The sequence below is a fragment of the Monosiga brevicollis genome, genomic scaffold, assembly GCF_000002865.3.
Source record: "Monosiga brevicollis MX1 MONBRscaffold_8 genomic scaffold, whole genome shotgun sequence".
NCBI lineage: Eukaryota > Choanoflagellata > Craspedida > Salpingoecidae > Monosiga > Monosiga brevicollis.
In genome coordinates, this window is record NW_001865045.1 from 818734 (window position 1) to 835716 (window position 16983).

Here is a 16983-nt window from a genome sequence, read left to right on the forward strand (position 1 = left end):
TGGGGAGAGGTTTAGAGAGAGAGAGAGAGAGAGAGAGGTTTAGAGAGAGAGAGAGAGAGAGAGAGAGAGAGAGAGAGAGAGAGAGATGTAGAGAGTGCATAAGTAAGAAGACTCATCATCATCATCAAAAAGAAAAACACAAAAGACAAAAGTGTCCTGACCCTCAACCTTCAATTTGATAAAAGTATTTTACTTTGAACGCCATAATCATCGGGCAATGGCGGCTGCGCAGGTGGAGCTGGGCCTGGGCCTGGTTCTGGCGATATATTTGGGCTGTCTTGTGGCGAGTGTGTATGATGAGGATGTCACAGGCGGGCCCAACACGTGTAGCATGTATTACATGCATCCCTCGTACGTGATCCGTGGGCATGTTCCGATCGTTGGTGCTTGTTTGGATTCACGTGCCCTGGTGTTGCAGGTATGCGCGGATCACGCCAGATGCCCTCAAGGACATTCACCCGCGCTACGAGCTGACCCGATACACCGATGGTCACGAACGTCGCCTAGTTCGTACTAAAAAGCCCGAAGCTGTCGTGCCCGTGTTGTTCGTGCCCGGCAATGCGGGCGATTACCGCCAGGTGTGGGTGCATCAACTCCGCCGACAAACAGCTGCACCACGTGTTCAAATCAGTCTTACTCACCGTCCTGCTCTGGCCCCTAGGTGCGCTCCTTTGGCACCGAGCTGCAAAAGCAAGCTCGCGCCATGAATGACACCGAATTGGCCTTTGCCGTCTTTGCGACTGATTTTCAAGAAGAGCTCTCAGCGCTCTCCCCGGCCATCTTCACCCGCCAACGTGTATGTGACCTCCTCTCAGTATTTTGCTTTCCAGTGCCCCGGCCACTTGCTCTCCTGCTGGCCTCTTGAATGGTGCTCCTTGCTGAGTCCTATGGTCCTCCACCACAACGTCTTGCTGTAGACTTTTGTTTGTGAGAGCCTACGATATCTGCGCCAACAATTTCCTCGTTCGCGACGCGGTGCGTCTCCCCCCTGTTCCAGCTGAATGCGCCATTTTTTTTCTGAGGAAAACGTGATCCTTTTCCTTGCGCCGTTCTCTCCGCTCTGCCTCAGCTTCTCAACTCGCTGGAGGTGCCTCACCTGCAACCCTACTCGCGTTTTTATGGCTCGCACATTGTAGCGCTGGTGCTGGCCCATTCCACGGGTGGTGTGGTTGTGGCCCACTGTTTGGCTCATGATCGTGACCTGGCCCGCTGGGTTGCACTCCAAGTCAACCTGGGCTCGGCGCTTGAAGGACCCGTTGTTGCTTTAAGCCCCCAGCAGGCCCCGCTGTACCGCGAGCTGCAGGCCTGGCTTATGGATGACACACGTAGCACCGTGGTGCTCAATGTGGGCGGTGGCCCTCGAGATCTGCTTGTGCGAGACGATCTGGTTTTTCCTCGAGAAGAACTCGTCGAGCAACGCGAGTTGTTTCTGGCCGTTTCCACAGCCAGCATGCCTGACGTTGGCCGTTCCGTTGATCATCTGTGCTTGCTCTGGTGCCGAGAGGTTGTGACCAAAGTGGCCAATGCCGTGGCCTCCGCACTCGCCGACACACCCAGTCCGGGTGCCATTGACGGTACACTACGACGCAGGTTGCCGTTTGCCCACAAATTGGAACCTCCCGAGGTCATGGCACTCCTAGCCGACGAGGGTCTTCGCTTCACCGATGTGGCCATTAGTCAGCGTCGCAAGCCAATTGCCTCCTTTGTGCTACAGGTGCGAAATGCACGTAGTGTAGGGTTCACCAAACATCGGGCGAGTCTCAAAGAGGTGGCTGCCATATGCAACCACCCAAACAAGTGAATCGTATTTGTTCACAAGCGCATATTTGTTGGGATGTTGATTTGCTCAGGCCTCACAATGTGCTCTGATTGAGCTCAAGTCGGAGGGAAGCTTTGAGGGCTGCGAGCTCCAATGGGTATCACCAATCACAGGTTGGACATGCCCGAGCTGATCGTGTCCAGCCCATCCCTTCTTGCTGCTGCATCTCACTGGGTCTATCGTTGGGGTTGGAAAATCCAGGACGCGGGGGTGACTTGAGTCAGCGAGATGGCATCGTCTGTGTACGTGCAAGTTTGTGTTGCACAGCGTTGGCTCAGCTAGCATGCCGAGGCGACTCAGCGGCTCTTAAATTGGTTGGGGGGTTCCCTCATAGTTCTACTCCCTGCATTCACTGCGTGTAGGGCGCGCTCGACCAAAGCTTGATCATGGTATCGGCCAAGTGCCGAGGTTTGCGCGAAGTCGACGTCACCGTGCAGCATCACTTTTTGGCCACCGTGCTCTGGGTATGCCAATGCTTCACGCCTTCCACACTGCGCTGTTCATCATAGGGGCCGCGCTCTTGACTAACTGCTCTCTCCTTCCAGCAAACGCGGCAGGCGCTGAGCATGGGCTGGTGGCATCTGCTGGGGTGTGCTCTTTTCGTTGCTCTCGCTGACGCAATACAGGCCTGGCGACAGCGGCCGCGATCCTGGCCCCTCCTTGTACGCCTCGTGCTGTACACGGGTGGTTTAGTCCTGTGTGTCCAGGTCGTGGTCGAGGCGGACGGCGACAGCCTTCCACCGTGGGGCCGTGTAGCTGAAGCCGCCGTCTTGTTGGCTTTTGTTGTCATTCTGAGTGGTATTTTGGATCTCTTGCCCACCACACGCCGCGTATCTGGGCTCTTGGAGCCCGGGCTGGCAGTTGCCGGGTGCGCCCTCACACCGCAATGGCTACCGGCCCTCATGCCACTGTTGATCTTGCTGGCGCTGCTGCGCCCAAGTGGAATACGGCGTGTCTTGGTCTATCTTTGTCTTGTCATCACCCATATTCCCATTTACTCGAGCTGGTATCGGGACTATGAAGCTGGGTACGGGTGGTCGCCTGATGTCTTCTCTAGGCCTTTTAGCGATGCTGTCTTACACTGTGTCTTTTGCACTTAGGCTGGCGCCGGTGGCGTTGCCGACAGAGCTGTGGCAAGTCCTTCTTGTATTCATTCTTGCCGGCGTGTCCTGGACGCATCACCGAGACCATACAGCTCCTTCCGACCGTTTGGAAGCCAAACCGAAGACGGATTGAAAATTGGCATCCGATTTTGTATTTTACTTGTAAGAATCTGATTATGAATGAGCCGTCTCTTTTGGTAGCGCACAAAAGAGAGAGAGAGAGAGAAGGAGATAGAGAGAGAGATGAATTGGTTTGAGAAGAGAGATAGAGAGAGCGAGAAAAAGAGAAAGGCATATACAGAGGAATAGCACAACTACTGAGAGATGAAGAGAGAGAGAGAGAGAGAAAATTTAATTGGTTTGGTCGGTTTGAGGAAAGAAAGAGCTCGAGCTTGGGATTGATTTCAAAAATTCTTGTTGTTTCTCGTCTTTGCTTTTGCCGTCATTTGGGCGCGCGTGTGCTTCTGGTGCTCCGGTCGAGTGTACGTCTGCCTGTCAGCGATAGTTGGTGGGCTTTGACCTGAGTGGCCGGCTTGCGATCAAGTGTTGGACGGTGACTGAGGGTTTCGGCGATTCGGCTGATACTTTTTCGCTCCCCAACTGCTCAAAGTGAACGGTTGGTTTTTGCGCCCGCTGGCAGTGGGGGTGTCGCTTCCGATGGCCGGGAGGGTTCAATCAGTTGCAAGCGAGGAAGAAACCCTGCCGCAGCATTTTGTGCTCATGTTTGCAGGGGAACCGTCCTTCCCCTCTGTCCGCTTGCTGGCAGTGCATCGTCACGGCAGTCATGGCACAACGTCGAGTTTTGGTGAGTCATTGCCCATGTTCGCCTCACTGAGCTTTGCTCGCCGCAGCATTCGTGCGGCAATCCCGCTGGAATATATGCGTGTAATGGTGACAATGGTGAATTGCCTGCATTGCCTCTTCCCGTAGGGTCCGTCGCAACGCGACTTGGCTCCTACGGAGCGAGTCGGCTTTGATACGCTGGCGGATCAATATGTCAACCGTCAGCAACAGCTCGGCTTTCGTTTCAACCTGCTTTGCGTTGGTGCGTTTTGTGCTCGTTTCCGTTTTCGTTTCTCCATCTCTTCTGTTTCTTTGCCCAGAATGCTGCGCACCCTTGATTGGAACCATCCGACTGATCATGTTCTGGCTCTGATCTAAATTTGGCTGCTGTTGTTCCTCGTCACGGGCTCACATCAAATGGTGGCGGGGATGTGTGTTAGGTGAAACGGCCATCGGCAAGGCCAGCTTGCTCGACTCCCTCTTTGACCAAGCATTCAAGCTGCCGTCGCACGACCACCAAGAGCCCAACGTGAGTGTGGAAACGACCGAGACGAAGGTGGAAGAGGGTGGCACTGAGATCTTGTTGCGTCTGTCCACCACCGTGGGCTACGGCGATCAAATCTCCCGCGCCGCTACCATCGAACCCATTGTGGAATTTCTCGACAAGCAATTTGAAGCACATTTCCAGGTTTGAATAAATACCTGCTTCTCCCACCTGGTTGAGCCTTGCCACCCGCCATTGCATCGCTTTCTTTCCCTTGTGATAGTCTCTATTTTGCTCATGCCCATATGCGCCCCTCATCTTCTTCATCCTGTTCATCTTGACCATTTCATGGCGGGTGGGATGGCATCAGGAGGAAATCAAGACGCAGCGCGACCTGGCTCAGCATGAGGATACTCGCGTTCATGCCTGCCTCTTTATGCTGGCTCCAACGGGGCACACACTCAAGTCCTTGGACTTGGAGGTACTCCGTGCTTTGCACGAGAAGGTGCGCGTGCTTTTGTCGGCTGGCTAATTGGACGTGGCACTCGTCCGACTCGTTCGGGTGTGTGACTGGCCCAATGGCCTGATCTCACGGTGTGGCTACGCTTCACAATCCAGGTCAATGTGATCCCGGTCATTGCCAAGGCAGATACCCTCAGCCCCGATGAGCTCGCAAATTTCAAGCACACGGTACGCTTCATACTCCGACCTCGAAGCTCCAACCCGCACGCGCCTTTCCATGGGCTACATGTCCACTGATCATGTCAATGGTACACTTGACTCACGCGGCCCATTCGAGGCGTGCCGTGCAGCTGCGTCAAGAATTCCAGGCCAACAACATTCGTACCTTTGACTTTGACATCGGAAGCCAGGTGAGCAGCGCCCTGGTGGGTTGGGCAGGGCGGTGCCATTGAAGTTTCGGTCTTTTGCTATAGGCAGTGCGGCTGCATGAGTCGTTGTGCTAAGTGACGCTTGTGGCTGCACACAGGCGGTGCCTCTGGGCGTGGTGGGTAGCAAAGACGTGGTGACCGTGGGCGGCATTTCATCACGCGTGCGCCAATATCCATGGGGTGTGGTTGAAGGTGCGTGAGCGCGCTTTGCGTGTGCATTGTGCTGCTGATCGATGGCTTGATGTTTGGCAGTGTTCCGCTTATCGATGACCATCCTTGCGCGTGTAGTGGAGAACGAGCAACATTCAGACTTTATGAAGCTGCGCCGCCTGCTCTTCCAAACATGCATGGAGACGTTGCGTCACAAAACCCACATGGTGCACTACGAGAAGTACCGTCACGACAAGCTAGGCGCCCTCGGTCTGGGTGGTAGTGCGGGCGATGACGAAAATCAACCTTCCACGTGCGTGGGTCGGTGGTGGCCAACCTCGACTGGATGCTGGTGGCCTGTTCCCTGCTTAGTTCATGGGCTTTTCATGCTTGCGTCTGGTAGGATTGCGGATGCCGTCATTGCTGCCAAGAAGCAAATGGAGGCCGAGCTCAAGTTGTTGGAACAAAGCAAGATGGATCGCCTCAAGAGTGAGGTACGCCTGGGACCCTGCTGATGCCCTTCTTGACACGCTTCATAGATGGCCTCGAGCTTGCTTGAGATAGACCTTCATCCTTTTGCTGTCTGACATGTTAGGTAACAGCCAAAGAGGCCGAATTGGAGCGACGTAACAGGGCGTTGGAGGAGCAGCGCGAGGTTGTGGACAAGTTGCAGCGTGAACTTGATATGCTTGATCAAGAGGAGTCGGTACGTTGCTTCTGCCCAGAGCGCCACCGATATCCCGGTCAATGCCCGGCCTTGCGCAGTGTCGAGATTCGCGTCTGTCTCATATTCCGGGTATTGGCGGATAGAACGTGGACAATGCTTTGCGGGATCTGCAAGATGCCATCGATCGCGAGGCGCAGGAGGCGGCCAGCAAGGGCAAAAAGAAGAAGGACAAGAAAAGTGACAAGCACTAGGTGATGGCGGGCGATTTTTCTCGGGTCCATGTAGAGAACGACGCAAAGGAGAATGTCTTTCCCAGCCGTCAATTTATATTGTAATGCTTGGTCGTTTGTGATTGGGTGGAATGAAGCGTGCAAGCCTAGTTTTGTGTGTTGGGAGTGTGCACCAATCCGTGCGCTTCTTCTCAGCAGTAACGACGCGGGCTGCCCAACTCTGGACGCGCTGCACGCTGTGGGTTAATTTGACTGGTCACATATCAATGCCAACATGTTTTTCGCTTTTTAAATTCCTTGAAGTCTCAAGGTTGGGGGAAAACCTCCGCGCTGCGGATGAAAGAGGCAAAAATCCCTGCTGAGGGCAACACAACAGACTTGGCAGAAAGCCCAATGTGTTTCTGCCGTCGCTGGAAGGATCGCCAGTCCCTCATGGGTCCTCCTAATCCTTGAGGAAGGAGGACGCGTCTTGGTTTGGGACTGGTCATTCAGAAATGCACTGGCGCTTCGTTTATCGTGCATCAAAGTGGATGGCTAGATGGGTCCGGTGCGATCAGAGGTACGTGGAAGGTGAGCAGGTTGCAACAACTCAAAAGATACGCGGAAAAACACCACACACACACAAACCCAAAACCAGCAAATGACCGACCGCGCTCGGTGCGAAGCTTGTAGAGGATGCGGTGACCGCAGTTGCGGCAGTTGATATCACCTCCGGCCTTGATCTGGTTGGGATTGCGGCATTCTGCCATGGCAAGAGCGGGCGCAACGGGCACACGTGTGTGAGGCGAGCGTCTGCGAGCCAGATGGTCTGAATGTCATGGAGAAAAGCGCCTTTGTATTTTTGTACACGTACCACCACAGACGTAAACCATTTGCGACTTGTCCCGGGGCACGATGGGGGTGGCCCCTGTGCCAGTCGTTGCGCCACGAGCATCCATGGTGCTGCCTGTTGTCCCCTCTTCCTGACGGCCGCGCGATACAGAAATGCGCAGCTCGACTCTTCAGAGGAGATGAGGCAAACGAGGTATCTTGCTTAAGCTTTGAATACAATTGCTCACAAAACCGGTTCTCCACTTATACAAATATCCACAAGAACGCCAGCGATATTTTGCTGACAATTCATCCCAGCACCAGTCTTAGTACTTCACGCTTGGTAGCACTGAGGTTCCAAACCAGTGTCACACCTGGTAGCGGCGATACAAGAGAAAGAGGGAGAGAGAGAGAGAGAGAGAGAGAGGGATTCCATTGTCCTTTTCTTCACTCCCAGGGTAAGTCAAACAAAGAGAAGAAGCGCGCGAGCGCAGGCAGGGCATAAGAAGGACACCTCAGTGGCTCTGTGTGTGTGTGTGTGTGTGTGTGTGTGTGTGTGTGTGTGTGTGTGTTGGGTTGTGCGGATGAATGGCAGCCGGGGGGTCAGCCTGCAAGCGTCTCTCCTGTCTCCTTCTCCTCTCTATGGCGTGCTGGCTCAATCTGATCTCATGAGTGCAGAGGCGGGTCAGTGAGGGGCGGTGTGGTTTTTGTGCTTCAGATCTGTTTGTGTGTGTTTGTGTGTGCGTGTGTGTGTGTGTGTGTGTGTGTGTGTGCGTCGAGTTGGTGGGCGGAGGGAGGGCGGTCTTGGGTTTTGAGAGGAGAAAGCACGTCAGTCGCTCGCTCGCTCGCTCGCTCGCGCGGCTAAGGACTTGTCCTGTTACTGTTGCGCGGGCAGCGGCTGGATCGGGCCTGGGCAGCGCCCTTGCTGCTTTGGTGCTTCAAGCCCGATGTCTGTCCTTGGCAATCTGGCACAAGACGCTTTGCTGCGCTGTGCTGCCGCGACCTGACGTGCAGAGGGGGCTGTTGGCCATGAGGCCGCTGCCAGCAACCGCTGCCGTCTCTCGTTCCGCCCCTTCGTTCTTTTTTTTTTTTTGGTTTCCTGGGGAAGGGGTTTCTACGCCCACCGTTGTTGCGGGCTGGCAGAGATTGGTGATGGGCGGTTCTGTCATCCGTCTCCTTGCGCCGCCTGTGGCGTGTCCTCGACCCTTTCCCTCGTTATGGGTGTCGGGAGATCATGCTTCTCGACCGGGGCCTGGAGGCTTGCTTGCTCACCCGTGTTCCGTTTCGGCTCATTGTCCGCGTAGTACCGCCTTCTCTTTTGTTTGGCGCACCCCTCCGTCGTCGTTACTTGGCCACATCTCAGCGTCTCGGTGAGTTAAACCACCCCAGACGTCCCGACCCCACCCACAAGCTCAAATGCATGCGAGGATCAATCTAATTTACCCTGATCGACCCACTGCCCTGCGTCCCCCCTCCCCCCACCGCTCTTCTCCGTTTTTCTTCTTCCCCAGCTCAACAGCACCATGGCTCGCCGCGCTGCTTTGGGCGGCCACGCCGTCGCGCCCGGCCAATGCGATAACCTGAGTAAGATCGTCGCATACCTCGAGTGCTCAAAACTTCATGTGACTGCACTTTTCAACTCGTCGTGCATCTAGTCCTGTCCTTCTTCCTGCTCCACCCACAACGTCGTCCGTTTGGAAGTGATTTGTGTCGGCGCTCATTATTATTGTCCTGCAGCTGCACTTGCTGATCTGAACGAGGACACCCTGCTGAAGGAGCTCGAAATTCGATACAACCGCGATGTCATCTACACTTACGTTGGTGCGTGTCACACCTTGCTTGCTCCAGTGTACCCTCCGTTTTTACGCCCGCAGTCAGCAGCCAATCTCTTGTTCCTCTCACATGACGCTGTAGGTGAAATTTTGGTGGCCGTCAACCCCTACTTTCGCATCCCCGAGCTCTATGACCAGAGCCAAAAGCTCAAGTACCGCGGCGGCATCGACCGTGAATCTCTGCCCCCGCATATCTTTGCCGTGGCCGATGCTGCTGTCAGTGCCCTTCAATCAACGGGCAAGAACCAGGTGTGTCCTCTTTCGTCGCTACCGCGTCAAGTCGCAAGAGCTACTTGGCTGCCTCGGCTCATCCATTGACTTGCTTTTGGCATCTGCTCGCTGGTCAGGTCTGCGTCATCTCTGGTGAATCAGGTGCTGGCAAGACCGAATCAGCCAAGCTCTTCCTGCAGCACATCATCGATCTCAGCGCCGGTTCTGAAACCGAGGGCATTGCTGACAAGATTATCGCTGTCGTACGTCGCGCCACCCTGCCCGTACCTGAGCGGCTACCCTGCGTTTGCAGCTTTGCCATCTGTTGTTGTTCATTCGGCTTGGCTCTTGTATTTGCTCGGTTGATGGTGTACAGAACCCGCTGCTGGAAGCTTTTGGCAACGCCTCGACTCTGATGAATGACAACAGCTCGCGCTTTGGCAAATACCTTGATCTCCAGTTCACAGAGAACTTCACCGTCAGGGGCGGTCCGTTTTTAGCGTCACTTGCGCCGTGACTTTACGTCAGCCGCTGCTGCACCCGACGCGTCCTCACTTTGTTTCTTTTGCCCTTTCACCAGCTCTGATCACGGAATACCTTCTGGAAAAGTCGCGTGTCACCTATCAAGCCGATGGCGAGCAAAACTTTCACATCTTCTACTACATCTTTGCTGGCCTGGACGCATCTGCCAAGGCGCAGTACGAGGTTGGCATCGGTCGCCTCGTCGCTTGAAAGCCAGCTCAACGTTCCTTGACTTCAAAGTGTAGCCACACTCAACCCCTCATCTTCTATCTCGTGGTATCCTTTGTGTGTTCTAGCTGGGCAGCGCTGAGGATCACGGCTATATCAACGGCAATGCCGAGGCTCTGGCCTTCATTGGTACCAAGGAATGCCGTGATATGTGGCAGGAGGTGTCGGCCTGCTTCGACCTCGTCGGTTTCTCTCAGGGTGAGAAGGACAACCTCTTTGCCATCCTCTCCGGTGTCCTCTGGCTGGGTGATGTCCTGTTTGATGGCGAAGATCACGCGAGCATCGTGTCGCCGAGCTCTATCCTCGAGGCGGCCTGCAACCAGCTCGGTCTCGAAGTGGGCGTCATGGAGGCGGCTTTGGTTGAGCAAATCCTCATCACCGGTGGCGAGGAGACCACCAAGGCTCTGCGTACGGACCAGGCCGTGGATGTGCGCGATGCCACCGCCAAGGCCTTGTATGGCCGCGCCTTCACCTGGATTATCAAGCGCGTCAACTCTCTGACGGGACCCAAGGGCCGCGGTACCGGTCAGATCATTTCTTTCCTCGATATTTTCGGCTTTGAGCACTTTGATGACAATAGCCTTGAGCAGCTCTGCATCAACCTGGCCAACGAACAGCTCCAGTCCTTTTTCAACTCGCACATTTTCCAGATGGAGCTTGACGAGTACAAGAAGGAGGGCATCGACGGCTCTCAGGTTTCCTTTACCGACAACCAGGCCACCCTGGACATGCTCCTCTCCCGCCGCCCGCCCGGCATTCTCGCCATCATGGACGAACAGGCCATCATGCCCCGCTCCACGGACCAGACCATGGTCGAAAAGTTTCACGAGACGTTTGGTTCCCACTCCTCGTACATCAAGCCGCGTAGCAACGATGCCATTTTCACCATTCGTCACTACGCCGGTGATGTTTGCTACAACGCCGATGGCTTCCTTGAGAAGAACCGTGACACCCTGGCCATGGATGTCCTCGGTGCTTTGCGCATGAGTGAGAACAGCCTTGTGCGCGAGCTCTTCGATGGTGATGCCGACGATGCCAAGGCTGCGAAGGGCAAGCGTGGCAAGCGTGGTGGCGGCCGTGGCCTCAGCCGCAATAACATGCGCATGTCCGTCAAGAAGGCTCGCGCAGCTGAAGCCAAGAAGCAGCGCAAGTCTGTGGGTGCTACCTTCAAGGAGTCACTCGAGAAGCTCATGACCAGTCTCAACTCCTCGGCACCTCACTTCATCCGTTGCATCAAGCCCAACCAGAGCAAGCAAAAGCACATGTATGCCGACCAGCTCGTCAAGAACCAGCTTCGTTACACGGGTACGTTGCTGCTGCTGCTGCTTTTTTTTTTTTTTAAATTTGATTTGTCTTGACAAGCGACTGGAGCTCTTAGCTCTTCCTTGCGCAAATCACCGCCCGGTTCCTTCAAGGGTAATGTGTGCATTGGGTCCTGTCTTGTTGACGTGGTTTCGGATATGCTTGCGTGGGTGGTCTGCAGGTATGCTGGAGACGACACGCATTCGCAAGGAAGGCTATGCCGTGCGTCCTACCTTCGAGGACTTTTTGCATCGCTACATGCCTTTGACATTTGCGTGGGGTATTGGTCAGTCGGCCAATGCGGGTGCCTGCCGTATGCTCTTGGAGAAGGCCAAGCTCAAGGATTGGCAGATTGGTAAAACCAAGGTTTGTGGTCTGCTGCTGCCCGTCTCTGTGCTTCCCCCTTCTCACGTCATGTCCCTCCGTCTCAACATGCGTGGCTTGGCTGCAGGTGTTCCTACGCTACTACCACCCAGATGAGCTGAATGACCTGGTGAAGCCCATTGCTGGCGCTGCAGCAGTGCTGCAAAAGGTTACTCGCGGCTTTTTGGGTCGGCGTGAGGTTCAGAAACTGATGGCTGAGAAGCAGCGCGTTGTTGATGCCGTTGACAAGTTTATTCTGACGATTGAGCGCCACGGCACCAGCATTCGGGATGCCGTCAGTTCTTTCAATGAGGCTGACTCTAAGCGCGACTGGTCAACTCCCAAGCCCGATGCAGCACCCATGTCGTACGAGAGCCACACGCCTCGTGCTGCCGCTTCGTCCAAGAGTGGTCTCAAGCGCAACCAATCCGTCAAGTGGTTCAAGGAGCAGGAAAAGACCAAGGGCCATGGTATGGCTGATGATAACAATGAGGGAGGCGTTGGTGGCTTTGCCAAGTGGTTCCACGGCGTTGTTTCTCGTGTTCACTCGGAGAGCCTTTTGGGCAAACAACCCGTGGGCACCTTCCTCATTCGCGTTGCGGAGACACGCTTTGGCTATTCATTGTCCGTGCGCACGCCTGCGCGCATCAAGCACTTTATGATTGACCAATCCCCTGATGGCCAGTACATGGTCGTGGGCAACGACAGGCTATTCCCATCCCTCAATGACCTCGTAACCCATTACCGCCATTCCCCTTTGACTGAGGACGGCGACAAACTGACCCATCCTTGCCCTGGTAACGAGGAGACGGTCCAGGAACTCATGTAACTTTGCCTGCGTTGGCCGTCTCGCTCTCACAAATTTCATGGACCGGCGCGCCTGAGCCGGAAATTTTGGTTGGTTGCTCCCACGAAATGCTCCCTGCGAGCTGTGGTCGTGCTTGCTGTTGATGGTTTGGGTGTGCAAGCTCTTGTTTTCGTTCACAGCGACCCGTGTGCTGTCATCTCGATCAATCTCGATATCAATTGAATTCTTGTCCTTGAATGCCGCATGCATGGGGCCATGGCATAGTGCATGACATCGTGTCATTCAGCATCACTCAATGGTAACTTTGCGATCATTGCTCCAGCCTAGTACACGGGAAAACGCCATCAAATCCCACGGCTGAAGAGGCACTAGTGCGTGTGCCAGTGGTCATCACTTCTGGGACGTACCACCCTGCACGCGGTTGCTACGCTTGCCACCACGACCGCGACCACCGCCGCGACCGTGGCCACCACCGCCATCTCTTCGGGCGCTGCGATCTCGTTGCGGTCGACTGTCATCCGCCACGCGCTGTTCACCCGGCCAAACAACGGTTTGATCGTGAGCATCCAATGTGAATGGGTAAGAAGAGGGGCGATGTCCAACACCAAGCTCGCCCGGGCTCTCCCCCTCCCCGTGGCCACAAAGTCAAGGACTGCGATCGCCCCGCATGAGTATGCGAACCTTTCGGAATGCAGGCATCTCCGGAACGGGACGGGCCTCGTTGGGCCGGCCACCGCGATCAGGTACTCGGCCAATGAGAACGCCTCCCAAAGTACTGTGTACGGCGCCAACTGGTTTACGGCTGCTGGTTTTTTGGTTATGAAGCAAGCCTACAGGGTGTCCCATGGCGTGAATACGAGAGGCAATTAACACTTGGTTGGGCTATGACTGCGGTGAGAGCGCACAGGCAAGCAGGGTAGCCTACAAGAAGTAGCATAGAGAACATCATGGACGTCAATGGACGATGCCACGTGCATGCGAGAGCGCAGTGGCTGGGCCACCGCTTCGATTTGATCCAATAAGCCCTGGCGCAAGAGGTCGTTGGCGCAGGTGAGTTCGGGTTTCCGGGCGTCAAATGCCGAGCAGCCAATGATGAACCCGAAGGTCAATGCTGACCTTGGCACGGTCCGACCACTTGAATGACTGTACGGTAACATCAACACGTTTGAGGAGCATTTGGCGCCGCAGAGCATATTCGTTTGCAAGCACCTGATTCAGCTCAGTCAACTTGGACTGGCACACAGCAAAATAAGATGTAGGTCAGTGCAATCAGGCAAGCAGCAATTGATGCAAAAGGCACAAGCGGAGCTGACCCATTGGGCGGGTGTGAGGGGCGCCTGTAGCAAGCGTTGGCCCAGGTGTTCATCGCCGAGTTCCTGCAGAATATTCGTGACCTACACACGCAAATGTGCCGGCGAGCCGAGCAACTGAGTGCATGGAAGGGGTGAAGACGCTTCCATGTCAGGTCTCTCAACGCCTCCTCGTACGCTGTCGGTCACGCGATCAAAAACTTGGTCACGGGTAGCACCCGTGTTCAAGGGCAGGGACAAAGTCTCCAGCATGGTGCGCAGGCAGTCGGCCGGACCACCAAGCCCAGAAAAAGTCTATGGTATCGCACACAAGGGCAATGGAATGAAGGAACGCGAAGGGCGGGAGAATTTGCCATCGCGACCAACCTCATCGTTGCCAGTGTCCATGGTTGCCGCGCCATGCTTGGCCACAAACATTCGGCTTGTCTGCAGCTCGGTTAGGAGATATTCTGTTGGTTTTCAGATGCCAGCCGGTGAGGCATGTGTGGCGCAGCGTCGACACTTGCGTCGAGATGCGCATCCAACACTGCTGCCGAACAGTCATGGTCGTACCAAGTAGCCAAGTGCGCGAAGATGGCGACTCGAACGCTTCTTGAGAGCGCAGAGCTTCGTAGGGGCAGCCTGAATTGGGAGAGGCCCAGGGGGGTCAAAATGGCGGGGAGCGCAACCTCATCTCAAAGTTCATATGGGTCGAGGGGAGAAGCATACCATATTCTTTGAGGATGGAGCACATTTCGATCACCAGCTCTGACGTGTCGGCGGTGCGATCTACGAGTCGGCAGATCAGAACAAAAACAAGCAATCATGAAGGGGATTAATGATTGAGGCCACGCAACGCTACGCACCAGCTCCCGGGGTCATGCGGTTCTGAAGTTCGCAGACGCTGGCCAATTGATCGCAGAGTGTATGGACAAGCTCACGAAAGCGCTCGCTTTTCAAGCCCTGCCGACGTGGAGGTGAATGTATCGTGGGGCATAGCATCAAGGTTCCATGAGCGTCGCATTATTCGCATGGGGTGAGGTTCGGTTCAAAGGGTTCATGCACCGACATTTTGCACGAGGTCATCCAAAGTCTGGACGTCGGCAACGTCATCGAAGCTGCGGCAGCGTAAATGGCAGGCAAGGGTGATGATGAGAAGCGGGCTTGGTTCCACCACCAAGTAAGCCCACCACATATACACTCTCATGCGTCCTCTCTAAACCAGAGCCGGGCTCATTCAGCATCTTACTCGAGATCTTCGAGGGCATCCAGGATGAGTTCCGCTGCCATCTTGACCAGTCTTGGCGAAGAACGTGGACCTGGCACAGCTTCCAAGAGAAAGTGCATCAAGGGTTACACTTGCACGAGTGGGAGAGAGAGAGATTTAGAGATTTAGAGAAGAGAGAGAGAGAGAGAGTTTGACAAGTTACGAAACAGATATATTTGCCGAAACACACACACACACACGCACACACACACACACACACACACACACACACACACACACACACACACACACGCACACACACACACACACACACACACACACACACACACACACACACACACACACACACACACACACACACACACACACACACACACACACACACGCACACACACACACACACACAGAGTTGGCGGACCATCGAGCAGAGACCAGCGCCGGATTTAATCGCGGCTGAAGATGGCGGCACGGTTGTGGTCTGTGCATAGCCATAGTGGGCAATTTTGCAGCCATGCCCGTGATTCGCTTGCGGAGATTGTGCACACCGCTCACGAGGTAGCTTGGCGCCCGTCTTTGCTTTCTTCGGCGTGCCGAGCGCTTGTTGATGCTCACGAGACCGGCCGCCTCTTGCCAGCGCGGCTTTAGTCACTATGGCCTGAGCGAGCACATGCCTCGAGCAAACCCAGCCTTTCTGTATCCAGAGGAAATTGAGGTATGGCAGCCTCTAGTTGTTGGGTGACCCATTGGTATTCTTTCAACTGGGCTTCAGCAGCACGCCACCAGTGCAGTGTCTGGGTTCTGCTTTTCTTTCAGGATCAACCCTCACCAATCATGCTCATCTGCCATCCCCTGATTAGGCTGGGCTAGGCCCCAAGGAACTGGCAGAGCAGTTTGAATCGTACGTGCAAGAAGCCCGCCGGCTTCAGCAAGCCTATGCAGGACGCTTGTCTATTGCCGTGGGCATGGAAACCGAGTTTTGCGAGCCAGGCAGCCTAAAAGCTGCGCGTGAGCTGCGGCAGCAACACAATCTAGACTACATTGTTGGGAGTGTTCACCACGTCGATGGCATTGCTATCGACTTTGATGCAGCACAAATGGCGCGTGCTGAACAGCAAGCAGGTGGACCCACGGCGTTGGCCGTGCGCTATTTTGAGCACGTGCGCACCATGATCGAGGCACTGCAGCCCACGGTTGTCGGGCATTTTGACCTCTTCCGTCTTTTCCGAGGCGAGATTCCGCTGACAGGACCCGTGCTAGATGCGGCACTCCGTGCCCTGACCGCGGGCCTGGAGCATGACTGCATCTTCGAGATTAACACCTCAGGCCTCCGCAAGGGTCTCCCCGGCCCCTATCCCCACGCCGATTTGCTCAAGGTTTGGAGGGTGCCATCACTCTGGCTGGGATGGTGAAAGCACGCTCACTCACGGATCAATGTCTGACTTTTCTTTCTGCCGTTGCTGTTTGTCTTTCGTGGCTTCCCTTTTTAGATGATGCTGGAGCGTGGCGCCCGCCTTACCATCAGCGATGATGCTCATGGCACGGCCCAGGTCGGCACCAACTACGGGCGCCTACGCCAGTATCTCCTCGATCACGGCGTGACGGAGCTACACGTTTGGCGCGCGGATGACGTGCGCACCTGGACACGCGTCCCAGTCGTCGGCTGGACCGACGATCCAGCCTGGTCCGCTCTATAATCCATCTGGCTGCCTTTTGAGTTTACCTGTTAAAGTATAAATCGTATGATCATTTCAGGTTGCATGCTGTGCCAAACAACACGGAGCCACGGGCGCACGCTCCCATACAAGCAGACAAAGGCTGATGCATGCACCCATCACCCATCTCCCACTTCCCCCAACCACCACATCCAAGCCCCTCTCAGACTTTTCTTCTCCCGTTCGCGTTAACACTCGCATTTCAGTGTGTGTGTGTATGTGTGTGTGTGTGTGTGTGTATGTGTGTGTGTGTGTGTGTGTGTGTGTGTGTGTGTGTGTGTGTGTGTGTGTGTGTGTGTGTGTGTGTGTGTGCTTTTCGCGCATCACTGTCCGCACCTTGTTTTGATCTTGTGTGTGAGATTCTCTCTCCGACCAAACCAATTCATTCTTCTCTCTCTCTCTCTCTCTCTCTCTCTCTCTCTCTCTCTCTCTCTCTCTCTCTCTCTCTCTCTCTCTCTCTCTCTCTCTCTCTCTCTCTCTCTCTCTCTCTCTCTCTCTCTCTGTCTCTCTCTCTCTCTCTCTCTCTGTCTCTCTCTCTCTCTCTCTCTCTCTC

The 16983-nt window shown here is 55.1% G+C and overlaps 6 protein-coding genes across 6 annotated transcripts; 4 read left to right on the forward strand and 2 right to left on the reverse strand.

Moving 5' to 3' along the window:
- Window positions 1–217: 217 nt before the first annotated feature.
- On the forward strand, window positions 218–2283 carry MONBRDRAFT_32192 (uncharacterized protein; the record flags this gene model as incomplete). The annotated part of the gene is made up of 7 exons (XM_001745185.1): window positions 218–351; window positions 419–578; window positions 662–796; window positions 1070–1714; window positions 1851–1932; window positions 2021–2061; window positions 2182–2283. Coding segments are annotated over 7 exons (1299 nt in total), but the record flags the coding sequence as incomplete, so codon positions are not given.
- A 1581-nt stretch (window positions 2284–3864) lies between these two features.
- MONBRDRAFT_16664 (uncharacterized protein) lies at window positions 3865–5744 on the forward strand (the record flags this gene model as incomplete). The annotated part of the gene is made up of 7 exons (XM_001745186.1): window positions 3865–3967; window positions 4146–4393; window positions 4560–4694; window positions 4808–4879; window positions 5002–5076; window positions 5178–5271; window positions 5368–5744. Coding segments are annotated over 7 exons (1104 nt in total), but the record flags the coding sequence as incomplete, so codon positions are not given.
- Window positions 5745–6647: 903 nt separating this feature from the next.
- Window positions 6648–7064, reverse strand: MONBRDRAFT_24957 (uncharacterized protein; the record flags this gene model as incomplete). The annotated part of the gene is made up of 2 exons (XM_001745352.1): window positions 6648–6868; window positions 6980–7064. The coding sequence occupies 2 exons, from the start codon at window positions 7062–7064 to the stop codon at window positions 6648–6650; spliced, it is 306 nt and encodes a 101-aa protein (XP_001745404.1).
- A 1180-nt stretch (window positions 7065–8244) lies between these two features.
- On the forward strand, window positions 8245–11622 carry MONBRDRAFT_20878 (uncharacterized protein; the record flags this gene model as incomplete). Its single annotated transcript, XM_001745187.1, has 10 exons — window positions 8245–8306; window positions 8448–8520; window positions 8674–8757; window positions 8851–9017; window positions 9116–9241; window positions 9355–9466; window positions 9559–9683; window positions 9797–11033; window positions 11212–11396; window positions 11482–11622. Coding segments are annotated over exons 2-10 (2238 nt in total), but the record flags the coding sequence as incomplete, so codon positions are not given.
- An 867-nt stretch (window positions 11623–12489) lies between these two features.
- On the reverse strand, window positions 12490–15139 carry MONBRDRAFT_32194 (uncharacterized protein; the record flags this gene model as incomplete). Its single annotated transcript, XM_001745353.1, has 13 exons — window positions 12490–12524; window positions 12609–12712; window positions 12985–13031; window positions 13318–13434; window positions 13515–13595; window positions 13689–13805; window positions 13878–13960; window positions 14064–14132; window positions 14220–14279; window positions 14357–14453; window positions 14560–14608; window positions 14740–14809; window positions 14848–15139. The coding sequence occupies 13 exons, from the start codon at window positions 15137–15139 to the stop codon at window positions 12490–12492; spliced, it is 1221 nt and encodes a 406-aa protein (XP_001745405.1).
- A 38-nt stretch (window positions 15140–15177) lies between these two features.
- On the forward strand, window positions 15178–16412 carry MONBRDRAFT_16917 (uncharacterized protein; the record flags this gene model as incomplete). The annotated part of the gene is made up of 4 exons (XM_001745188.1): window positions 15178–15273; window positions 15353–15430; window positions 15576–16091; window positions 16206–16412. The coding sequence occupies 4 exons, from the start codon at window positions 15178–15180 to the stop codon at window positions 16410–16412; spliced, it is 897 nt and encodes a 298-aa protein (XP_001745240.1).
- Between the last annotated feature and the right edge of the window lie 571 nt (window positions 16413–16983).